This window comes from Chionomys nivalis, chromosome 21, assembly GCF_950005125.1.
Source record: "Chionomys nivalis chromosome 21, mChiNiv1.1, whole genome shotgun sequence".
Taxonomy (NCBI): domain Eukaryota; kingdom Metazoa; phylum Chordata; class Mammalia; order Rodentia; family Cricetidae; genus Chionomys; species Chionomys nivalis.
In genome coordinates, this window is record NC_080106.1 from 22,733,904 (window position 1) to 22,758,592 (window position 24,689).

Below are 24,689 nucleotides of genomic sequence, written 5' to 3' on the forward strand. Positions count from 1 at the left end.
TGCTGAAAACTGCCCTCTGTCACCTTCCATTGTGTCAGGGGAGCAGGTCTCAAACCTCTAGTCACCTCCTCTCCTAGCACTGTGTTCCTAGGTTACCCAGAACAAGTGTTCTCACCTCCCTACTGCATCAGGAGGAAGGTGTCACTTTTGAAGGACGGTGAGCAGCTAGGGTCAGAAGCTGAAGTTCTGTGAGACACGTGGGTCAGGGGGTGAGAGGAGGAGAGAAGGTGCCTGCCAAGATCAGGGAGGCTTCTGTCCTGATGCCAGACAGTCTCTGTTAGAAGACTGATGTTGAAAAGTAACTTCTGTTGAGGGCCGGAAAGATGGCAGCACATTGGGGCACTTGTCTCCAAGCCCATTGACCCGAATTTGATCTCTAGGACCCACGTGGTGGAAAGAGATGTAGCCATTCGTGCAGGTTGTCCTTTGACCTCCATATGCATACCAGGTAAATTGGCTTTCTCTCCTTCCCTTGACATAGCTAACTAAATAAACGTAATTTATTTATCATTTATTTTTTGGTTTTCGAGACAAAGTTTCTCTGTGTAGTCCTGGCTGTCCTGGAATTCACACTGTAGACCAGGCTGGCTTCGAACTCAGAGAGATCCACCCGCCTTTGCCTCCCAAGTGCTGGGATTTAGAGCATGCATCACCAGCACCTGGCAAATAAATGTAATTTTAAGAAAAGAATAAATATGTTGAGATAAGTGCCAAATTAATTAGCTTATTGGCATCACCAGCTTAAAATGCCCATGTACCTAGCACACAGATCAAGAAATGGCATCACTAGTAACTCAGATGCCCCTTGCCTTCCAGCTACCCTTCTCTCAAGATAACTATGATTCTGACTTCTGATACCCTAGATTAACTTGCCTGCATTAGAATGTTATGAATAGTCGTGTACTACTCTCCCAGCAACCCCAGCACCTAGGAACTAATGGCAGAAAGATCAGAAATTCTAGATCACCCTCAGCCTGGGATATTTAAGAACTTGTCTCAAAAAAACAAATGGGCCAATGAGATGGCTCAGCAGATAGACACCTACTGCCAAACCTGAGTTCAGTTCCTGGAACCTACATGGTGGAGAGCAAGAATTGATTCTTGAAAGTTGTTCTCCTTCCTGCATGTGGGTGCATGTGCTGTGATGCTCTTTCTCTCTCTCTCTCTCTGTCTCTCTCTCTGTCTCTCTGTCTCTCTGTCTCTCTGTCTCTCTCTCTCTCTCTCTCTCTCTCTCACACACACACACACAAACTAAATAAAAAGCTAATAAGAAACAGACAGGAAAGATCATATAAACTGGGAATGGTGGTGATGCATGACTGTAATTCCAGCACAGAAGGGAAAGACAGCAGGAGAGTCTTGAGTTCAAGGCTAGCATGGGCTACATTGTAAGACCTTGTGTTAAAGGAAAGAAAGATATGAAATGAACTATATGCTCTTGGGCCTGGCTTCTTTCGTTGCTCATGTTGAGATCTTCATCGTGATTCTGGGTGTGAGGGCAGTTTGAGTCTCACTGTTTTATCTCACTGTGTGACCCGTCTGTGGTTCCGCAAGGCTGTCAATGGCCATTTGAGTAGTTTTGGCTATTAGTAACAGTACTCTGTACACACACACACACACACACACACACACACACAGTCCCCCGCTTCCTACAGGGACTCTAAAGTACATGCTACACAGGTTCTTTGCCACTAAGCTACACTCCCGTCTTCCCTCATGAACATCCTTTTATCTTTTTGAGACAGGTTCTCATAATGTTGCCCTGGCATGCATGGAACTCACATAGACTGAGCTGACTTTGAACTCTTGGAAATTTACCTACCTTAGCCTCCCAAGTGCTGGGAATAAAGATGTGTCCCATGCCCAGCCCATGAAGATTTTTATTCTCATCTTCTTCTGAACCTGTGTCCCTTTCTGAACACATTTGCTGGGTTAACCCTGGGTCTCCTGTGTAGCCCAGTACTATATGGTATTAGATCAAGCTGATAGCTGTCCTCTGTCCTAAGATAGATGCTGTCTTTTGGTTGCTGTTACCTCCTAGACTGGTTTCCCATATGGCCAAGTGCTAAGGACAGAGCAGGTTTTTAGTGTGCATTTGGTCCTTTACCTTGGGGAGACTCTCATCCTGTTTGCTGTTAAGTTAAAGGTTGTTCCTTTTCTCCAAGATAGGAAGGAAACCTGTCTTAGTCACTGTTCTATTTCTGTAAAGAGATACCATTACCAAGGCAGTTTCTAAAAGAAAACATTTAATTAGGGTCTTTCTTATGATCTCAGAGGGTTAGTTCATGACCGTCATGGTGGGAAGTGTGAGGGCACACAGGCATGGACTAGAGCAGTAGCTGAGAGCTTACAGCTGATCCACAAACAGGAGGCAGAGAGAGACTGGGCCTGGTGTGACCCACCCCCAGTGACACCCTCCTCCAACAAGACCACACCTCCTAATCCTTCCTAAACAGTCCACCAGCTGGGAACCAGACACTCAAATATGAGCCTACGGGAGCCATTCTCTTCAAACCAGCACAAAGCCTGACAAGGGCTGTAGCTTTCTAGGCAGAGATTTTCGTCCTGGCCAGGGCAAGGGCGGGAAGCAGCTTTCTCATTCTGTCCCATGGTCAAATCCAGTTCACCCCTCATTATAGAAGCAGTGAAGTATCTGAGATCTAAAGCCAAGCTGAAGTGGTCATTCAGCCCACAAATGCCTGGGCATGTACTTGCTGTGAGATATTCAGAGTTGAGCAAGACCCATAGCTTGTTGTGAGCTCTCAATTAGAAATACACACAGGGTCAGTCTTCAGGCAACTGTAATTGCTAATCCTCAATTCAACACCACCCCATGCCTCACCCTACTTCAGACAGGCTCACACTATGTAGCGCACATCGTCCTGATCCTGTCTTCTCAGCCTCCTTAGTGCTGGGATTACAGCGTGTACCTGGTTCCGTTCTAGGTGCTGGGGATCCATTAGTGAACAAATGTACAAAACCCCTAAGCTTCAAAGGCTGCTTTGAAAAGTGGAGAGACAGGCAAAATAAGTATTGGGGTGGGTAGGAGTTGAGATTGACATTAGAAGGGAATACTAGGACTGCACCTATAGGAAATGATGTCCTAGAGACTGGGAAGGAACCAGGCTAGAGAGCTGGACATGAGATATGGCAGGGAATGCTCCTGCAGATGATTGGCATGGATTCCAGGACTGAATCCAGTTCATATGGCTGGACCACAGAGTGTAAAGTGGAGAGGGGAAGTGAGAACTGTTTAGGACTGTCTGAGCCTCAGCAAAGGCAGCGAGGTAATGTTCGGGAAAGGCAGGCCAGATGCCTAGGCCCTGCCCTAGCCTTGCTGAAACCAGGATGCTGAACCCCCACGCTGTGTCCCCCACCCTTGCCTCTCCTCCCTGGCTTTCCTCAGCCCAGACGATGTTTTGTGCATTGACCCTTATCCCTCACTTCGTTTATTTGGGCAGAGGAACTAGCAAGAAAAGGTCCAAAAGCCGTCAGTCTAAATGCGATCTCTTTTATTTTTATTATATTTATTTATTGTGTGTTCATGTGTGCATGGATCCGTGAGTGGAGAAGGTCAGAGGACAGCTCCCAAGAGTCGCCTCTCTCCTTCTGCCATGTGGGATCCAGGCGATCAAACGTGGTTGCCAGGCTTGGTGGCAAGCACCTTTATCCACTGACTCATCTCACCAGCCCCTGAGTGCCACTTCTTGAGAGCTTACGCATTCCAGAATCACACTTTGTCCTTTATGTACTAAGCCCCTTTAATCCTCCTAAAAGGCCCCACGGGACGGGTGGAATTGGCCCCAGTTAGCTGGATTGGAAACCTACGTTAGTAATTTTGTGACTTGCCTAGTGTCATCTACTAGAAAGCTATGGAATCGGGCTTTGAGCCCCCCTAAGCGTACAGTACTAACCATGTGGGAATCAGGTGGTTGAGGGAGAGCTATTGCTAGTCCTCTGGCCCCAGACAAGCCAGGGGAAGATTGGAAATAGTTAACCTCTGACTCAGGAGCCTTGAATTCCTGTTCCCTCCCCTGGACTCTGTTAATCACCATGAACTGGAGTGGTGAGACTGAACACTTCCGTCCGACCGCTGTGGCATCTCCTTTAGGATGGGGGTGGGGTTCAGATACCAGGCCTGGCAGGGCTCAGGCTGACGTTCTTAGCAGACACTGCCACTGGCTGTTCATCCTCTGCCTCGGCTTGACCCACACCTCCCACCCCTGACCTTGGATAGTGGAGCTTGAAAGACTTCCTAACCACTGCCAGATTCCAAACCTCACCCTTCTGGGTTCCTGGGAGCTTTAGCAACAGTGGCCTAGAAACTCCACTAGCTACGTAGGGTGCAGGCTGCAGCTGCCCTGTTCTCGCTCAGAAATACCTCATCCTAGGAAAGCAAACCTCTTTAAACTCCTGCTTCGCCTTTGTCCCTGATTTAGCAACAGAGAAGATGGCTCAGAGCCACACAGCCAGGTGTGTGGGGGAACCTGACTTGATGAGTACAGATGGTGGACCGCTTCCCCTGCTTCCCCTCGTGGCCTGAAGGGAGAGCTCTGGGCTGAGGAGCTGTAATCCCAGACCTTCCTCTCCCTTTAACCTCAGGATCCCATCTTGGCTCATTGGAGAGTGCCTAAGGGCCAGGCATTGTGGGACATGCCAGGGATCCTAGGACTTGGAAGGTGGAGGCAGGAGAATTGAAGGCGCCTGAAAGCTGGGCGTGATGGTGCATGCCTGTAATTCTAGGACTCAAGAGTCTGGGGCAGAAACTGTGGAGCAGAGCAGCCTGTCTTGATAAATACATAAATAGACTGCCTCAGAGGACTGGAGGTATAGCTAGCTCGGTGGTAGAGCGCATGATTAGCAAGTCTTTGATCCCTAGAATTACGTTCACGGGAGTGCATGTTCATATTTCTAAAAGAATCTCTTAACTCTTGAGACACAGGCTATCCTGGAACTGGAGACCTTCCTGCTGCAGCCTCCTAGGTGGTAGAATTACATCCATGTTCTGCCAGGCCTGGCTTCCTTTCTCAAACTTGAGGACCATAGGACCTTTCCTGATCTGTCTCTTGTTATAGTTGTGTGTGTGTGTGTGTGTGTGTGTGTGTGTGTGTGTGCAATAGCAGACACTTAAAGGTCAGAGGACAGCTTGTAGGAGTTGGTTCTCTCCTTCTACTGTGTGGGTCCTGAAGATCAAACTCAGGCCGTCGGGCTTGGTGGCAGGCACCTCTACTCACTGACCCATCTCACGGTTGTTGGTCATTTTATAGAGAAATGAGAACCACCATCTAAACTGAGCATGTAGCACAGGTCTGTAATCCTAGTGCTCAGGAAACTGAGGTGGGAGGACCATGAGTAATGCTAACCTGGGCTGTATGGAAAGATCATGTCCCCATCCCCCAGATCCCTTTAGACTCTGGTTAAAACGGCCAGAAGAGACAGACCTATGTACTTAAAGGAAAGGGGAAATTTCTTTTTTTTTAAATATTTATTTATTTGTTATGTATACAATATTCTGTCTGTGTGTATGTCTGCAGGCCAGAAGAGGGCACCAGACCTCGTTCCAGATGGTTGTGAGCCACCATGTGGTTGCCGGGAATTGAACTCAGGAGAAAGGGGAAATTTCTATCTTGATGCTTACCCCAAACTGTGTGACCCGAGGCTAGTTCCTCTAAGCTCCACCTGGACGCTCTTGAGTGCCCCAGTGCCCTGGGGCTACGAGGAGGGTTCTGCTCAGGCTATTTGGAGAGACAGTTGGAGGGTCTGCTAAGGGTTCCGTGCCTCTTGGCACATCCTGGGTGTCCTGCTTCAGGCTAACTGTTGGCTGAGCTGCCTTCATGGGACAAGCCCTGTCTTGTATCTTTAGGCATAGGGTAAAGAGCTGCTTGTGGGTTCCCCACGTACAAGCCAGAACAAGACACGAGCCCCACACCCAGCCCTCTTCCTATGGAGTCCCTCAGCCCAGCTTCCCAACAGCCTCCCAGACCTTTTTATCCTTATCCTTTATGGTCTTTATTCCATTCCGGAGTTTCCCTGCATTCCCCAGTTTGGACTGAACCCTACTCCCACTGGGTTCATCCCTACCTTTGGCCTGTGAGCCAATAGTTTGCAAGTTTATCTTTTGTGAGAGTGGTGTGTGCTCTTGACTGCTTCCGTCTCTCCAACCCCTGAGGTTTTAATTAAACCATGCACATATGCTCCCTATAGATGTAAACACTTTTACAGTAAAATGTGTGGCCCTTTCTATGTGACAGGCGTGATTCTAAGCTCTCGATATGTACTGGCTCATTAAAGTCTCAAGCATTGTTTAAAGGAGGTACCGTCACCCAGTTTTACAGGTGAGGGAACTGACATGAGTTAAGTAACCCCCCGCCCCCAGGTCACACTGAGCGTAGCAGACATAGAATTTGGACTTAGCAGACTAACTCCTCGTCAGTAGCAGCAAATCTTAAATACATACAAGGTAGTTCTTTTTCCAGATTCTACTCCCTATGAGCAAGCACAGTTAGTGGCTTAATATATTCCTATTTTGTAGATTCTTTAATTTCTTAAAACATTATTTGTGTATGTAGACAGTTTGGAGTCAGGTTTTCTCTTTCTGCAGTGTGGACACCAGGAGTTGAGCTTGGGATATCAGTCTTGGCGGCAAGCTAATTCAACGGCTATACGAAAACATGAACACACACACAAGAATTTTTAACAACTGGACTGTGTCATGCATACATGTTACTATACAGCTTGCCTGGCTTGCTAAAAGATGCAGGCATCGTTCCAGATTGTGAAACGCACATCTATCTTGATTTTGACCACTCCGGAGTCTTCCAGTGGTAGACAGGACATGATTTATTTGAGCCAGCCCTCTGTTTTTATCTTTTACAGATGTGGTGGTGGGGAGGAGCTAGCATAAAAATTGTGAAGTGTTTGGATTTTTCGAAATCTATCAGGAGCCGCCTTATTAGGAAAGACAGCAGCTAAGAAGTGATGGAGTGGGCTGTGCGCCTTAGCCCCGTGCAGGCGAACTGAGCTTTTATGGCCGGGCTGTGCTGCAAGCCCAAGATAAGGCATCTGCACTATTTAAAAATCATTAGTTTTCACAGTAACATTTTTTATGACTCCATAATGTGAATGTTTCCAAAGCATCTGAAACCACCCAAAACCAAGACAGTTGAAAGTTTAAAGACTTAGACGTGAACTGCCAAATGTATTCACACTGACATTTTTCTCAACCACTCAGAGCTTGAAAGCGGTTCAGACAGAACAAGAAAAGAAAAACGCATTTTTCTCCCCTCAGAGTTTTCTTTAGACTTCAGATTCTGCTAGCAAGTCTTTTACTCCCTAAAAGATGGTTTCTGATCTTATTTTCCCACTGAAAGAGATATATAAATTCTTTCTTAATCCCAGATAGTGCCGTGGGAGACAGTCTTGGGCAGGGCCCAGTTGCATTGATGTAAAGGGTACATTCCGGAAAGCCTCAAATAATTCATAACACCCATGATTTGAGACGTATGTTTGCATGTGAACAAATGTGTGTGCATGGCCCCGCCAGACGGGAGTTTACAGCCCCACCGCCTCTGCAGCCTAACAGCTGTGTGACTTTCTACAGTTATTTTTAATACAAGATATTTGGGATTTAGGTTTTGTTGTTGTTGTTTTAAAGATTTATTTTCTATGATGCTCTGCCTGCATGTATATAAGTGCATCATATGTGTGCCCAGGAAAGTCAAAAGAAGGCATCAGATCCCCAGGAACTGGAGTTACAGACAGTTGTAAGCCACTATGTCGGTGCTGGGAACCGAACCAAGGTTCTCTAGAGGAGCAGCCGGAACTCTTCACCTCTGAGCCATCGCTCCAGCCCCCAAAACAGGGATTTGTGTGTCTTTTGTTTTGTTTTGTTTTTTGAGACAGTTTCTCTGTGGCTTTGGAGCCTGTCCTGGAACTAGCTCTTGTAGACCAGGCTGGCCTCAAATGCACAGAGATCCGCCTGCCTCTGCCTCCCAAGTGCTGGGACTAAGGGCATGTGCCACCACCGCCTGGCCGGATTTGTGTGTCTTTAAACTTTGCACACGAAGGGGGGGCTTTGTTTGTGGAATCATTTCAAACTTGTATTTTCTTTGTAATGATTTATTTTTATTTCATGTGCACTGGTGTTTTGCCTGCATGTGTGCCTGTGTGAGGGTGTCGGATCCCCTGGAACTGGAGTTACAGACAGCTGTGAGCTGCCATGTGGATGTTGGGAACTGCTCTGCAAGAGCAGCCAGTGTTCTTACCTGCTAAGCCATCTCTCCAGCCCCTCATTTCACACTTCTGTAGTTGAAGTTTGTAAAAGTTTATCAGTAGTGTGACGTGTAGGGTGCTTGGGCTGGGTCTGTTCACTTATTAGCTGCAGCTCCCAGGTCAGACTGTTTTTCCAAGCACTGCACCTTAGTTTCTCATCTGTGAAATAGAGGTGTTAGGGACTGGAGATAGCTCAGTGGTTAGGAACACTGACTGTTCTTGCAGGAGACCCAAGTTCAAGTTCCGATACCCACATGATGGCTCATAACTGTTCTTAACACAGTTACAGAGGATCCAGCGCCTCTTCTGACCTCCGTGGGCACCAGTCACGCATGTGATGCACATATATACGTACAGGTAAAGCGTTCATACACACAGAATAAAACCAAAAACAAATTTAAATGCATTTTGAAAATAAAGATATTAGCTGGGCACGATGAGAAGTAGAGGAAGGAGGATCAGGAGTTCAGGGCAAGCCTTGGGTACATATGGATTTGAGTGCAGTCTGGGCTACATGAAATTCTGTCTCAAAAAATAATAATTAGCTGGCTGCAGTCATGCACACTTTTAATCCTAACACAGACAGGGGCAGACTGATCTCCGTGAGTTCAAGGCCAGCCTGATCTATGTAGTGAGTTCCAGGACAGCCAAAACCATATAATGAGGTCCTGTTTTGAAAACAAACAAAAAATGATAATAATTAGGCATGGTAATGCATGCCTTTCAGGTCGGGGGGAATCTTGCTGTGTAGCCTGGCTGATCTGGAACTCACAGAGATCCCTGTTTCTACCTCCGGTGCTGATGCACTGTAAGAGATTGGTATCAGCTCAGGACAAGGAGAGTCATTTGCCCCAGAGGGACAGAGGGCAGGGAATGAGAGACAAAGGCAGGAAGTAGAGGATGAGGAGAAGGTGAAGGGAACAAGGGAAAGGGATATTCTTCCTGGAGGGGAACAAAGACTGCCACTGGTTGGAGGAGATGGAGAGGAAACGGAGGCGGCACGCAGGAAAATGGCGGTTTATAAAGAAAAGGGGAGGGCAACCCTGTGTTAGGATGAGGTGTTTAGTTTTAACTGGGCATGTAGGGTAGCCAAATGGGGCTCTTGATTGCTAGACCTGATAGTTTGGTAGCTGGACTTTAGTTGTGAGCCTCAGGAGGAGGAAGTAGCTAAATAAGGGAACAGACCTTGGTGGCCAGCTTTAGGGATGTAATCTATGTCATCTAGTGGTTTTTAGCAAGGCAGAGGGATTGGGGGAGAAGAGCAAGGCCTGCCAGAGTCATGGTTGCCGAATCCAGGCTGGCTAGAATCCCTTCATGCACCACCACATCTGGTCCTGACTCTTGCCTTTAATTCCACTATTTGGGAGGCAGAAGCAGGTGGATCTCCATGAATTCAAGCCCACTGTGGTCTAGTAGGAAGTTCAGGCCAGACAGGGCTATATAAAAGCCTGTCTTAGAGAAAGTTACTACTACTAATAAGCAAAGTGAAGTTGAAGATGAGGGGTTAGAAAAGAAGGGCTAGGATGTGGCTGGAAAGTGGAGGTAAGGATTGCATATTAATGTTTTTGAGGGGTTTTGTTTGTTTTAAAGATTTGTTTTTTAATGTATATGTATGTGTTGTTTGACAAAAAAAAAAAGTTTCTGGGGAGATGAAACACCCAGATTGGGAACCCATAATAAATAGACCAAAGCACAGAAACCACCAAAGACTGCTTATTTTTAATGGGGCTACTTAGAGGGATATGAGTGAGGGGCAGAAATGACTCAAAAGCATCACCAAAGCCCACCCCAGCATGCGTGACAGCTCAGAAAAGCTGGGCACCTGGAGCGCACTGCACTGCTTGCCGATAGCTCGTTTGGTTGGAGACTGTCCTTTCCAGGGAACTCTGGTCTAGACCTCTTCCAGACAACCCAGCTGGCTTTTGCTTTCTCCAGGAAGCTGGTCTGGTCTCAGTCTTCTTGGCAGCTCAACTGCTCTGGCTGGGGGGAGGGGGGAGGATGGGGGTGTTAGTGAATCTGGTCAGTTTCAGGTACTTCCTGAGCTATCTTGAGTTGTTTACCTTCCGTCTCAAGGAGCTCCCCTGCAGGATGGAATGACTTTCTCTCTGATGGGCTGCTATCGTATCTATATGTACCTACATGAGTTTGTGTGCACCACGTACATGCTAGTGCTGGTAGAAGCCAAAAGAGAACATCAGAAACTCCTGGAACCAGTTACAGGCAGCTGCAAGCCACCCAGTCTGGGTGCTGAGGACTAAGCAAGGGTCCTCTGCAGGAGCAGTAAATGCTCTTAACCTCTGAGCCATCTCTCTAGCCCTTTTGTTTCTGTTTTCTGAAAGCAGAGTCTTAGGTAGATGCGGTTGGACGTGGACTGTGTTCTGTAGTCCCTTGAACACATGAGCTTCGTCTGGTCCTGTGACCCTCCTGAGTTCCGTGTTACAGGGGCACCCCACTCATTCATCCTAGGATCAGTGCCACATTATTGATGAGTTTCAAACAAGAATCCCATCCTTTAGCCCTCCAGAAGACAGTAGATTCAGGGTGCGTCTCCAGAACCTCGTGGTGGGGTTTCAGCCTGGCCACTGTTGGCACTCTGGAGAAGCACTGGACCCCCAAGCGTGCTGGAGATTAACTTCAGTGAAGCTAGCGTGGGGATGGACCCTCCAGCATGCCCTGGGACAGTTCAGCCAGAAGCACAGGGGCTCTCAGCCTGCATAGTGGATACATTCCCCGCATGCTTCTCTACCCTGCGGCCTCTCCCCATTGGTCTGCTCAGTTCTAGTCCTATTCAACATTGTTTCCCACTGCCATCTTTTTGTGCCTCAGCCTTTGCTGTTGCTGTATATGAGCACATGCCACCACAGCTGTCCATCTTGGTATCCCCTTGTTTAAACGATGCCTCATGGACAGGGTTCAAAGACAGGGCTCGGCTCCATCCCTCCTCATTTGTGCGGTGTGAAACTATTAATAATATATAATTGTTGGACGTGTACTATAAATGGCTCTTTGTGATCTTTTCCCTGCTTTGTAGAGCACTGTTTTTCCTTGGGAGGATTTCTTTTATAGTATTTGAGGCTATAGTGTAGATATTCGAGCACCTGTAATACAGCCTAGTCAAGCATTCCATTGGAAGGTTATTGTGTCCTTTCTTTCTCTTCTATGTAAGCAACAGATTTAAGGATCCTCGTAGGTCTATTTTTGCCATATCTGGGATAATTTCTGGCACCGTACTCAGGTCAAAGGGGTTATTTATGGGTTTTTTGTTGTCTGTTTGTTTGTTTTGGTTTTTCAAGACAGAGTTTCTCTGTAGCTTTGGAGCCTGTCCTGGAACTAGCTCTTGTAGACCAGGCTGGCCTCCAACTCAGAGATCCGCCTGCCTCTGCCTCCCAAGTGCTAGGATTAAAGGCGTGCGCCACTACCACCCAACTTAGCAATGGCCTTTCAATTAGTATTTTTCAGTGTGTGTGTGTGTGTATGTGTGTGTGTGTGTGTGTACACACAGCTTTACTTTGGAAAACCCCAACATCTTTCCAGTCAGTTCTACATGCTTTTCCTCTGTGCCTCTCATCCTAACACTCTTCAGAATCTTGTTTGCTCTGTGAGGCAGATATGTCCCCAGACAAAGTAGAACTGAGACTTTGAAGGCAGTGTCTCCTGCCACTCTTACAACTGTTGATCAGGTAGATACTTCCCTTTTCCTCTAGTCTAACACCCGATATCAGCAGGAAATAGGCCAGGACTGATTGATCACTCTGATGGGTCTTTGGTTCTCAGATGGGTCATTTTCTTTTGCCAGAGCGTCTAACATATTTGGACATTGGAGCTATGTAGCACCTTCGTATTGTGACTGAGAAGTCCAGTGCCCACTTTCAAGGCTGTTTCCTTGGGCGTGGGAAGGAAGGAGTCTGGGCATTTCTAACCTAAAGTCAAGCAGATATCCTCAGCACAATGCCCATCAGTTTGCATAAATCTGCTTAAAACGCTTCCTTTCTTCCACAGCTCCAGGACCTGAGGTTTATAGTGGTGTCAGTCTAAGATCTGAGGCCAGCCTTCACGGGAGGCCTTTTAGAGAGGAGTTTTGAACCGATGCCAGGGACTCCAGGTTCTACCAAGTGTCTCCTATCTAGGGCAGAAACACGAGGCTCCGATCTTTTTTTGTTGTCGTTCTTGTCCATTTCTATAGAAACAGTCTCATCTGAAAGCTGTGTTTCCCAGGATCCAGCAGGCACTTCTTCCTTGAGTTTGTTCCCCTGTCCAAACCCCTGTGGGGGAAGCGAGCTGCAGCATTCAAACGACTTTGAGGCCTTGGGTGGGTGTGGAAGTCAGAACTGTCTAGGCCTTTGTTTTCCAACCTTAAAGTTTGAACCATTGCGTCATGTATTCATTGGTGCTCATCAGCTCACCTCAGAAAGAGCACGACACAAGCCCATTCATGCCCCCGTGAGTTAGCCAGGATGTGAGGCCTTGAGAGCTTCACAGCCAGGAACAAGTATCTTCTCTCTCTGAGGAAGGCGAGGCCAACGCAGGATGAGTGATGATGAGACCGGGCTTGGGGCTCAGCTTTAGTCTGAGACAGTGGCAGAAAGCCACAGATTCCAGGAAGCGTCCAGGAGGAAGCTGTAATGGTCTGCCCCGGGGCTTAACCTCTCAGCAGTTTCTCTGTGATGCCTGACTTACAGAGAAAATGACTCATGTTCTCACAGATACCCAGCAAGTTTCCCTAGAGAGGTCCGTGTGTCTGTGAGAGCTCAGCTCTGTCCTCTGCCTCCCCCGGTGAGCCACAGAGGGGACACACACACACACACACACACACACACGCTGCAGACAGCCCTTCCACAAGCAGACCGAGCGAGTTTTCTTCTGTGTTCTTGGGCACTGAGCATCCACTCTCTTGGGTCTTCAAGTCTAACAATCACAGCTAACCTTTTTGCAGATGGGGAGATTTTTTTTTCTGTGGTCTAGAAAGGACTAGCTAGAGGAGGGGGAGGGTGGGTACTGGGGAGATGGTCCAGGGGTTATGAGCACTGGCTGCTCTTACAGAAGCTTCAAGTTCAGTTCTGGGCCGCCCATGTGACCCCTCACAGATACCTGTAACTGCTGTTTCAGGGACTCTCGTGCCCTCTCTGGCTGCTGCTGGTATTGCATGCATATTTCGGACAAAACACTCAAAAAAATTTAAAAGTACACATAAAAAAATTTTAGATATTTTTTTCTTTTTTTTTTTAAAGATTTATTTATTATGTATACAACATTCTGCCTCAATGCATTCCCGCACGCCAGAGGAGGGCACCAGATTTCAGTACAGATGGTTGGGAGCCACCATGTGGTTGCTGGGAATTGAACTCAGGACCTCTGGAAGAGCAGCCAGTGCTCTTAACTTCTGAGCCATCTCTCCAGCCCCAATTTTAAATATTTTTAAAAATAAAAAGGGCCAGCTGGGTGTGGTGGCACACACCTGTTATCTTAGTACATGGAAGGCCAAAAGGCAGGGAAATTACTGTAAGTTTGAGGCCAGCCTAGCCTACGTAGTAAGTCCAAGGCCAGCCTAAGCTGCATAGCAAGCCTTACCTCAAAAGAGTGAGGGAACCAGGAAGTTGGCTCAGCTGATACGAGCGCTTACCCTGCAAGCGTGAGGACCCGAGTTCAAAGCCCCACATGAAAGTCTGGCTTGGTTATGTGTGCCTGTAACCCCAGCCAGCATCATTGGGGGTGGAGACGGGGTAGTGGTCCTGAGAGGGCTTGCTGTCCAGTCAGCTCAGCTGAGGGAGGGGGTCCCGGGAGGGGGACATCGTGGGGGCCACTTCCCATTCAATAAGAGACTTTTCAAGGCAATAAGGTAGACTGAGATAGACACCTGATACATTGATCTGACCTCCGCATGTGTGTTTATGTACACACTCACGTGTATGTGCTATACACGCATATGACACACGTATACACAGCATACAAAGGGAGCTGATGGAAGCCAAGACTTGCATCTAGACGTGTTGGCTAACTGTGCTTACATAGAGTGACAGTACCTTTTACTAAAGTCTTATCCTGGACCAGGCAGGCACACATTATTATTATTCTCACTTTTCAGATGAGTAGGTTGAATTTCCTGATGCTCACACCATTTTGTAGGCATACAGTTGACAGCCAAGTGTGCTGGACCTCTGTGCTCTTCACTGACTTGCCTTCAAGATTTGAAGTCCTACGACCTTTTAGCTGTTGGGACTTTCTCTCTGAAGCTGTCCCTGGGGCAGTTCAAGGCACCCTCTATCCCTTTGCCCCTACAGCCTCTTACTTGCTGAGTTGCCGGGTTAGAAGTGTAATACCTACCTTGCAGGTGATATTGTTTCCCAGGACTGGGAAAGAAAACACTTAGCTGAGTGTCTCCAGCAGAGTGGGTGTTTGAAGCATGTCCCTGCCTGCCTGAACTCCTGCCCCTTGGTTGTATTCTGCTTCCTGTTGAATGTGGGTTCAAGCTGATGTGTCTGGATTATGTAGCCTGCGGGGGAGGCCAAGACACCCATTAATACATGACTGCTGGCTGCTTGATTGCTGGCACTGTCCCCTCTGAGAACAGATGGACACCCTAGATACTGAGATCTTAACGTCCAGCACCATGTAGTAGTGGGAAGTTCCAGGAGACAGCAACAGGGTGTGCTGGCATTCCTTGGGAGTAGAATGTGTAGATAATAAGAGGAGATTTTTCTGGCTTACTGTGGATATAGCATATTTTAGAATTTGGGAGGCTTAAGGCTTATGAGTATTGGGGATGTCGTTAGGTGTCCTGCTGGGTAACCTGGAAGGATAGAATAGGGAGCTGCTGGAGTCCCTATTGAAAGTAAAGTAACTATTACGTTTTTTATGTTTATTGTTGTTTTGAGATAGGCTCTCAAACAGCCAAGGATGGCTTCAAACTCCAGCTGACAAGCACAGTGAACTCCTGATTCTCCTACTTCCACCTCCTACGGGCTGGGATTATAAGCATACAATACCACTCCTGGCAAATGTTAAGTCAGTGTTTTGAATAGCTGTATGAGGGCTGGAGAGATGGCTCAGCAGTTAAGAGCACTAGCTGTTCTTCCAAAGGTCCTGAGTTCAGTTCCCAGCAACCACATGGTGGTTCACAACCATCTGTAATAAGATCTGGTGCCCTCTTCTTGTCTGCAGGCATACATGCAGGAAGAACACTGTAAAGATAATAAATAAATAAACCTCAAAAAAAAAAAAAAAAGAATACGGTAGTAACAATGGGACTCCAGAACAATCTGCAATAAATAATCGCCTCATCTTTGTCCCAGCTACAGGGTTCTCTGTCCAGAAGCCTATTTCTTTTGGATTGCTTTTCAGAGATACTTTTCAATTTTTGTTGTTGGTGTTTTCCATTTTATTTATGGGGGGATGGACACAGTCCAGGGGAAGGCATCAGCTCCCATAAGGAGCTGGAGCTGCAGAGTCTGTGAACCTCCTGACATAGCTGCCAGCATCTGAGCTCCATTCCTTGTGATTGATGAGGAAGTGCTTGTAACCACTGAGGCATTTCTCCAGCTCTCAAATGCAGGTTTAAGAGGACACATGTGGACTAGGGTTGTAGCTCAGTGACACAGTTTTTGCCTGGTATGTGTAAGGTCCTGGTCAATACACCATTGTCACACACACACACACACACACAATCTAATAAATAATGAAGTGCAAAGGAGCATATTAGCAGGGAAAGAGATCACTTTCTACTATTAAGACGGTAAGATTTATTAGCAGTATGCCCTAGGATCTTCTCATAGGCTACAGAATAAGGATGTCCATCTCTTATAGCTTGTTTATTTTTTGGGTGCTGGAGAATCAAATCCAAGGCCGCATGCTAGGTGAGTGTTCACCACTGAGCTAGCTCCTCTGCCCTGTTCGTAGCTTCCTGTAATGTCCGGTTGATGTTTCATTGCATGGATGATGATGTAACCAAAGTCAATCCCTCACTGATGCACATTTAAATTGTCTCTGCACCTCTGCTGTGTCAGCGGGAATTGTTGATTAAGTTGACGGATGGTGTAGACGGCTAAGAAAAAGTGGCTTCAGAGCGCCCTGTAGGAATTTGGAGATGCGTGCGGACAAGCACTTTTAGCGTGGTTTCTAGGCAAATGTCACGGGTGCACGGGTTTGAATGAATGCCTTGCTGAAGAATCTGACCTTAGCCTCTGCTGAGTTCTGCTTCTAAATCTACTCTTAAGCCGTATGGGTTTAGGCAAGTCATCTGACCTTGGAGCTTCCTCTTGGTGAGGATGCTAGAAGATGCTGTGTGTGGTTGACAGAGTCGTGTTTTGTGCTCTGATTTGTGTGGTCCTCGTGATGGTTCTGTAAGTCAAATGGTGGTCTTCCAAATCTAAGCTTTTAATAAATTAATCCTTGTTCTGCATCAAGAAATCGGTGTTCATGCCAAATGGTGGTGGTGCATGCCTTTAATCCCAGCACTTCAGGAGACAGAGGCTGGTGGATTTCTGAATTCAAACATTGATGCTCAGAACTAACAGGCTTTAAAAATAAAAATATAGGGGCTACAGAGATGGCGCGGTAGTAGTTAAGAGCATAGACTGTTCTTGCCAAAGACCCATGTTTGGTTCCCAGCACCCACGGATTGGGCAGCTCACAGCCCCCTAGAGTTCCATTTCCAGGGGGTCTGATGCCCTCTTCTGGCCTGCTCAGGCACTGCACTTGAGTGCTGTACTGGCGTACGTGCAGGCAAAGCTGCCGTATGCCCACAGTGAAAAACAACAAAGAGCTGGCTTTAAAAATGATCTCTGTTATTTCTGTCGATGAGGAATAATGGGAAGTGGAGGAAGCTCTTGGGAAGATGAAAAAGACCACGTGACTGAGGTGGTTATGGAAATGACAGGTTTCAGATAGGTCTGGGAACTACTTTTAGCATTTTCATTGCCTAGCTATGTGACTTTAATGAACATGTTAAACCTATTAGCTAGACATGATGGCACACGCTTATATTTAAGTTAGTCTTTATCTTTTTTTTTTTTTTTTTCATTTTTCATGACAAGGTTTCTCTGGTTTCTCTGTTTAACAATCTTGGCTGTCCTAGAACCCGCTTTGTAGACCAAGCTGGTCTCGAGCTCCACAGAGAACCACCTGCCTGTGCCTCCCAGGTGCTGGGATTAAAGGTGAGCACCACCACTGCCTGGCTAGTCTTTATCTTACATCTTTCTAGGATTAAGGAGAAGCAAAATTCCCGGGGTGAGCCTGCAGACATGTGCCGTAGAATAAAAGCCAGGGCCACTCCATGGTTCTCATGGCTCCTGGCACCCTCTGGAATAGAATCAAGCCCGGGTCCCTTTCTCCCCCCCCCCCCCCCCCCCGCCCCAGCCAAGTGTGTTAGCCCAGGACTCCTCAGAGAGGATATCGTCAAGGAGGCAAGGTTGTCTCTAAGCAGTCTTCGCTTTCCTACTTGCACATTCCAGCTTTCCAGGAGGATCCTGCCTAGCTGTGTGTGCTCTGGAGCTTTGGGGTTCTGAGGCTCCTGAAAGCCGGCCCTGGACTCCTGGGGGCTGCCCGTGGCTTATTATGGTAGTTAAGCCCTGGGGCCCCTTTGACTGACTTCACCCGCCTCCATAAGCTCTGCCAGCTTCCCAGCTTCATGCAGTGAAATCTTGCTACAGGAAACCAAAATGTGTTGCCCCAGAAGATGCCTGGTGGATATAAATGTTTTTGAGCAAAAGGCAATTAAAAAGTACCACAAGAGGCAGGCATGTTGGTGCACACCTTTAATTTCAGTTCTCCTAGGATGACTCTCTGAGTTCAAGACCGGCCTGGTCTACAAGGCTGTATAAGATGACTTTGGAGAGAGAGAGAAAGAGAGGGAAGGAGGGAAGGAAGGAAAGAAGGAGGTGAGGGGGTATATACTCATCATGTTTAAGCCCTGGATTCGATACTTAGCACAAAGAATAAAGATGGCTGGATGGCTACAGATGCAAATGCAGGGGCTGGAGAGGTGGTTAGCAGGCAGAGAAGAAAGGGGAGGAGGCCCTTTCTGCCCTCCCACCTTTCCCCCAACAGGCTATAATTCTCCTTTCTGAAAGCCGCTCTTATCAGTAAAGAAACCTTGCTCCATGAGTTTGCTCCCTGGATTTACATCAGTTTCCTGCCTCTGTAAGTGCTTCCCTTTGTCTTGTGGCTTCTCTGAACTGCACTGTTCATTGTTGTAAAGTTCTAGCCGCACGGAGGCTTCGCCCATGTGACACATACTGAATGCGTTAATAAGCTTGTTTTTCTCCTTACTCTGTCTTTTATTACAGGGTCTGTCTGGACTACCGAGACTGCCAGCTTCGGCTGTTTGGGGGAGGGGTGTTTCTTTCTCCAGGGGCGTGCACCCTGCCTCCTCTCTGGCTTTGCTTCTCCTTTTGAGTGCACCCTTGCGCCCTCGCTGCACGTCCTTGCGGTTGAGTCATTTCAAAGTGTGGTGATGCCGCGCTGTTTCTGCCCGCCCTGCTTCCGTGGACACCTACCATTTCCTGTTGCAGCAGTGATGAGCACCTGTGTGATGGGCAGTGCTGCTGTGGACATCTTAACATGCACTTTTGGTTTAAAAAAAAATGCTGGAGATTGACCTCAGGGCTTTGTGCGTGTGAGACAGCACTCTATTGCTGAGCTACATGCCTAGCCTTGAGACTACATTTTAATTTTTTTTCAAATCATATTACTTCGTGTGTGTGAATGTTTTGTCTACATGTCTGTCTGTGCACCGCATGTGTGCTTGGTGTTCACAGAGGCCAGAAGAGGGCGTCAGATCCCCTGGAACTAGAGTCACAGGTGTCATGAACCATCATGTGGGTGCTGGGAGTTAAACCCAGATCCTCTGAAAGAATAGCCAGTGTTCAACGGTGACCGCCTCTCCAGCCCCACTGCCAGACTTTTCCACAGTGGCTATTCACGTACACGTTCCCACCAGACCAGCCATGCTTGCGAGGCGAGGTATCTGGTCTCTCCACATCCTCCCTCTGGAAATGCGACTCCATATTGTCTAGCATTCACTCAGCCCTGGGCTTGACCCCAGCAACACAAATCAAGGGGGTGGACTAATATCTAGCTCAGATGTATGCTGGTGACTTGTAGTCAGTAACTCCAACTGCTGGGGAGATGATTCCATGATTAAGAGAACTGGCCACTCTTCCAGAGGACCCAGGTTCAATTCCCAGCAACCACATGGTGATTCACAACCACCTGTAACTTCAGTACCTGGGGAATCCAAATCCCTTTTCTGGCCTCTTTGGTGCACAGACATACAGGCAGGCAAAACACCTGTATGTGTAAAATAAAAATAAATAAAACTTTTTTGGAGGAGAGGGGTCCTTGCAGGTAGAATTGAAAAGAAGTATGACAAACTTAAGTTACCAGAAACTGCAGAAAGTGTCTGTGGGTAGCAGTGTCACACAGGGTCACATCCTTGAATGCCTGCTGTGTGTAGATCGTCTCTGGGAAATCATCATCCTTTAGATGTAACTCAACAAGGTACCAGCAACTGATGCCGTGAATGTTCCCAGCCTTGGTCCTCTGGCCTGGTGAACAAAGGGGCTGGACACACAAGCCGATGGTGAGGTGGTCCTCCCTCCACCAAGACCAAATGGAGGGGCTGAAGAGGTAGCTCAGTGGTTAAGGACATGGACTGTTCTTCCAGAAGACCTGAGTTCAGTTCCTAACACTCATATATCGCTCAAAACACCTGCAACTCCAGCTCCAGAGCATCTGATTCTCCTGTCCTTCACGGGGCACCTCACATATAGCAGCATACACTCATACACATACAAATGAAAAAAATATTTAAAATAATGGTAAGACGATGTGTAGAAATGTCATCTGAGACTTGTAACCACCTGCTGGACAGAGACTCCGGATGCTACCACTTGGTAGTCCTTAATCTAGTCAGGGGGTGACTTTCTAATTCCCTCTTTCTCTTTTCCTCACAGTAGCACTGACTGGACGTGCTGGACATGAGATGCATGGTGCTGACCATGGAGAAATCACCGTGCTGAGCAGTAGGACAGTCCAGGTAAAACACCATGTTTGTCTTCAGGACAAAAGGAAGATGCTGTGTTCAGATTACTGCTGGCCAGTCTGATTGCTATAGCTGTGAGCGCTGCCTACCATCCGTGAGCATCGAAGGCTAGTCAGAGCAGGGAAGTGACTGTGACTGAAGCTACCCAGTAGGAGGCACTAGAGAGGCAGCCCATGAGGTGGGACGAGGGGCGTGGCTGCCAGCACCCTGTTCACTAAGGCTCCGTAGGTCCCTCCCTTCCAGTTTGGTCCATGTTACCATGTTAACCCCAAGTAAAGGTCATTTCAACACAGGACTGCCAATCCTGTGAACCTCTAGGATTGTAGACCTGAGGCACTTGGCCCTGCTTCCTGGTGTCTTCCCTATGTGGCTCTGGCTGTCCTGGAACTCACTCTGTAGACCACACTGGCCTCAAACTCACAGAGTTCCACCTGCTTCTGATTCCCAAGTGCTTGTATCAAAGGCATGTGCCACCGCCACCCAGCTTCCTAGTGCCTTTTAAATTTTTGAATAGTCAAATGTTCGAAACAAAACTATTTAAAGCCATATAACAGACAGCCCTGTCTCCATCTGCTCATACCCCTGCCCACCTTCTTGAGAAGGCAGAGATAACCACTGTGAGCAGGTTCTGTCGCTTTGGTTTCCTTCTACGTGTCACACATGATTAGGACAATTATTCCTTGCGTATATATAAATAAAAATAGACTGTTCCTCTTCTTTTCCCTTATTTTTAATATTATAAGTGTTATTACTGGGCCTTTTTTTTTTTTTTTGGATACAGGGTCTCACATGATTTAGGGAGTCCTCCAGTTCCTCAAATTGCTGGTGACTGAGAATGACCTTTAATTCCTGATCTTTGCCTCGGCCTGCTGAGCTCTGGATTATGGGTGTGTGTAACCACACCTGACCCCTTTCTCCTTTTGTGTAAAAGCTAACATACTCACACCTTTCTTTGCAGGCAGGGACGTCTGCAGTGAGCGCCCTGCCCAACCGCATCTTACGAAGACACAAGAGAGAATGGGTGATGCCGCCGATATCCGTCCCTGAGAACGGCAAGGGTCCTTTCCCTCAGAGGCTGAATCAGGTAGGACTGTGCCTTCTGCTTGGGCAGCACTGATGTCTGCAGGGTTTATTGTCTGAAGACCTAAGAGCAAGGTTCCTTGCTGCCGGGTGGGGGCTGCAGAAGGGTCCTTGCCACCAGGTGAGGCACCTGTCACTTTGTCAGCTGTCATTTTATTTTGTTTCCAGCTCAAATCTAATAAGGACAGAGGCACCAAGATTTTCTACAGCATCACTGGGCCTGGAGCAGACAGTCCGCCTGAGGGCGTCTTCACCATAGAGAAGGAGACAGGCTGGTTGCTGTTGAATATGCCACTGGACAGGGAGAAGATTGTCAAGTATGAGGTGAGTAGCCTTTAGTATCCAGTGTAGATATCTTTCCTGAGGTAGGCCAAGGCCTGGTGAGGGGGGAGCACCAGCTGACCCCGGACCTCTGTGCCTACAGCTTTATGGCCATGCAGTGTCTGAGAACGGTGCTTCTGTGGAAGAGCCCATGAACATCTCCATCATCGTGACAGACCAAAATGACAACAAGCCCAAGTTCACTCAAGAGACCTTCAGAGGGAGGGTCATTGAGGGAGCAACACCGGGTAAGATTGGGGAGGGGCTGCGGGGTCCAGATCTAGTCGGGGATCAGCTTCTGGAGGTCACTATATGTCAGATTTCCTCATCACACCGCCCCGCCCGCCCACCCCGGAAGCCCTGATTGAGCCTGACGTGTGGCAGAGCTCAGACACTCCCATTTGAGGACTTCCCAGAAGCTTGGGCTCAGCCAAACTTAGAAGCTCAGAGTTAAACTGGACTTTGCCTCTTTACTGCCTGTGTCCTTGGGTACATTCATGACCTATCTCTGCTTTTCAGCCCAAATGGGAGTGTCAGCCTTGAAATACTGTGAAGGTCAGGAACAACCCATGCCGCTGAGGGTGCAGCTCAGGGGAACACGTGCTGACTGTACGAGAGGCCTTGGGCACCAGCACCGCACAGAAAGGGCTTTTACTGTGGAGGACCCAGCCAAAGTTCTGCAGCCGCAGGGCAAGCAGCCAGGCCCAGTGGGAAAGCAAAAATAGGCTGCTATCCCTAGGGAAGAGGAATAGAAGATGAGGGAGTGGATGTGTGCTCCTAAACTCAGTGACAGGCACTGGGGACAAGGACAAGGTCAGGGTCCTCTTCTTTTGAAGCAGTCTGCAGTCAAATGCTCTACCGCTGAGCTATCTCCCCATTTTGGAGTAGTCTGGACTGACCACCTCTTGGCTGTCTGGCTGAGCGTTTCAGAGATGAGTTGATCAGAGATGTCCAATAAATTCCCACCATTAAAATAATTGGTTGTTTTTATTTGCTTGTTTTGATTTTTTTTTTTTAGACAAGATCTCCCCGTGTAGCTCAGGCTAGCCTCAAACTTGTGACCCTCCTGCCTTAGCCTCCTGAGTACAAGCTTGCACCAACACTGGTAAAAACGTTGGTCTCACTGTGCAGCTCTGGCTGGCCTGCAACTCATCATGTAGACCAGGCTGGCCTTGGACTCACAGAAAGCCACCTGCCTCTGCCTCCGGAGTGCTGGAATTACAGGCGTGTGCCACCATGCCCAGCTTCTAAAGGTCTTCTATTATAGTGTGGGTTTGTTTGGAACATGGTCTCACTGTCTAGCCTTTGTTGCCTGGAGCCTGTTGTGTAGATCAGGCTGGCCTAAACAGTCTTAACAAGATGAAAATTTTGCTTTTCCCTTCTGATCTTGAGAAAGCTCTGAGGCAATTGATCCAGGTAGCAATAGGGCTTCAGTTAAAGGTCGGGGTTTCCTGTCTTGTTATTCTGCTGTTCCCAGGCTAGCTCTTGTGGCTGCTGGAGCCATAGCCATTACATTTAGCAGAAGGCTGAAGAACAGCATTCATACTTATTATTTGTTTGTAGTCAAGGCCAGACTTTAGGGCAGTCCTCCTGCCTCAGCCTCCAAAGTTCTGAGATTATAAGCTTGAGTCAACCTTTCTCCAAATTGATCAGGAATCAGTACCATGGTCACAGCTGTGGCTGGAAGGCTCAAGGATATGAAAAATGTCCCCAGTGACTGTGACCAGCATAAACTGAGAATCCACTTCCCAGGAAAGAAGGGCATGAGGGCAAGTGGGTTCCAGGAAGCTGGCTGCCACTGAGCTGGAGAGAGATCCTTTGGTGTTGGCAGACATCACAGGGCTCCAGAGTAGGCAAGGCTGGTACTGGAGAGAGAAAGGTGCTAAGCGGCCCCTTCCCCTGCAGGCACGTCTGTGATGCAGGTGACAGCCACAGATGAGGACGATGCCATCCACACTTACAATGGGGTGATAGCTTACTTCATCCAAAGCCAAGAACCAAAGGAGCCACATGACCTCATGTTCACCATCCACAAAAGCACTGGGGCCATTAGTGTCATCTCCAGTGGCCTGGACCGGGAGGTAAGTGACCTTTGGGAGGGTGCTATGTGCCAAAGCCTGGTTAGAGTGGAAGCTTCTGTAGCTACCCCAAGGTCCAGGCAAGGCAGTGGAGACCCAAGTCATGTGCATGGGCAGCCGTGGAGACCCAGGTCGGCTGCATGGGCAGCCGTGGAGACCCAGCTCATCTGTATAGGCAGGCAGTGGAGACCCAGGTCATGTGCATGGGCAGGCATGGAGACCCAGGTCGACTGTGTGGGCAGCCGTGGAGACCAGGGCGGCAGCCGCAGAGACCCAGGTCGTCTGCATGGGCAGCCGTGGAAAGCCAGGTCGGCTGCATTGACTTGGCTGCTCCTGCACTTACTTTTGCTGTCCCACAGCCCTTTGGGCCAGTGACCTGCTGCCTAACCTGCTGGCTAGATCCCCTGGGGGTGAGGAGGCAGCTGTAAAGTGCAGGCTTTTGAGCAATTCTCATTTCCTGTCCATTCGGCTCATTTAGTTTACATGTTGCCCAGATTTGTCCCCTGTGTGCCACAAAGGAGAACTAGCTCCGTGGATATTGGAATTACCTTCTGTTTCCTAATGAATATCTTCGCCTATGTGGAGCAGGCGAGGGTTGGCCAGTGCTGGGGCTTCCACAGGAGAGCTGCCGGGAGATGAGGCTCCAGCCCTGCACCCTCACATTGGACTCACAGTGGGCTCCTTCTGTGCTCTTTCTCCCCCAGAAAGTCCCCGAGTACACACTGACCATCCAGGCCACAGACATGGATGGAGAGGGCTCTACGACCACAGCGGTGGCCATAGTGGAGATCCTTGATGTCAACGACAATGCCCCCGAGTTTGAGCCACAGAAGGTAACTCCCTTTCCTTCCTACGTTCCTCGTCATGTAAAGGACCGAGGTTGGCTGCTTCTCCGAAACCAA

At 48.1% G+C, this 24,689-nt stretch overlaps 1 protein-coding gene across 2 annotated transcripts in view; it reads left to right on the plus strand.

The window, feature by feature from the left end:
- Cdh3 (cadherin 3) overlaps positions 1 to 24,689 on the plus strand; it is a 44,970-nt gene that overhangs the window by 5,210 nt on the left and 15,071 nt on the right. The window contains exons 3-8 of one of the 2 annotated variants that reach the window (XM_057753705.1): positions 20,220 to 20,302; positions 21,267 to 21,392; positions 21,557 to 21,712; positions 21,813 to 21,957; positions 23,615 to 23,790; positions 24,492 to 24,620. In XM_057753705.1, coding sequence (XP_057609688.1) covers positions 20,220 to 20,302; positions 21,267 to 21,392; positions 21,557 to 21,712; positions 21,813 to 21,957; positions 23,615 to 23,790; positions 24,492 to 24,620 — 815 coding nt within the window. The remainder of the gene's footprint in view (positions 1 to 20,219; positions 20,303 to 21,266; positions 21,393 to 21,556; positions 21,713 to 21,812; positions 21,958 to 23,614; positions 23,791 to 24,491; positions 24,621 to 24,689) is intronic. The other variant, XM_057753706.1, reaches the window with a different exon arrangement.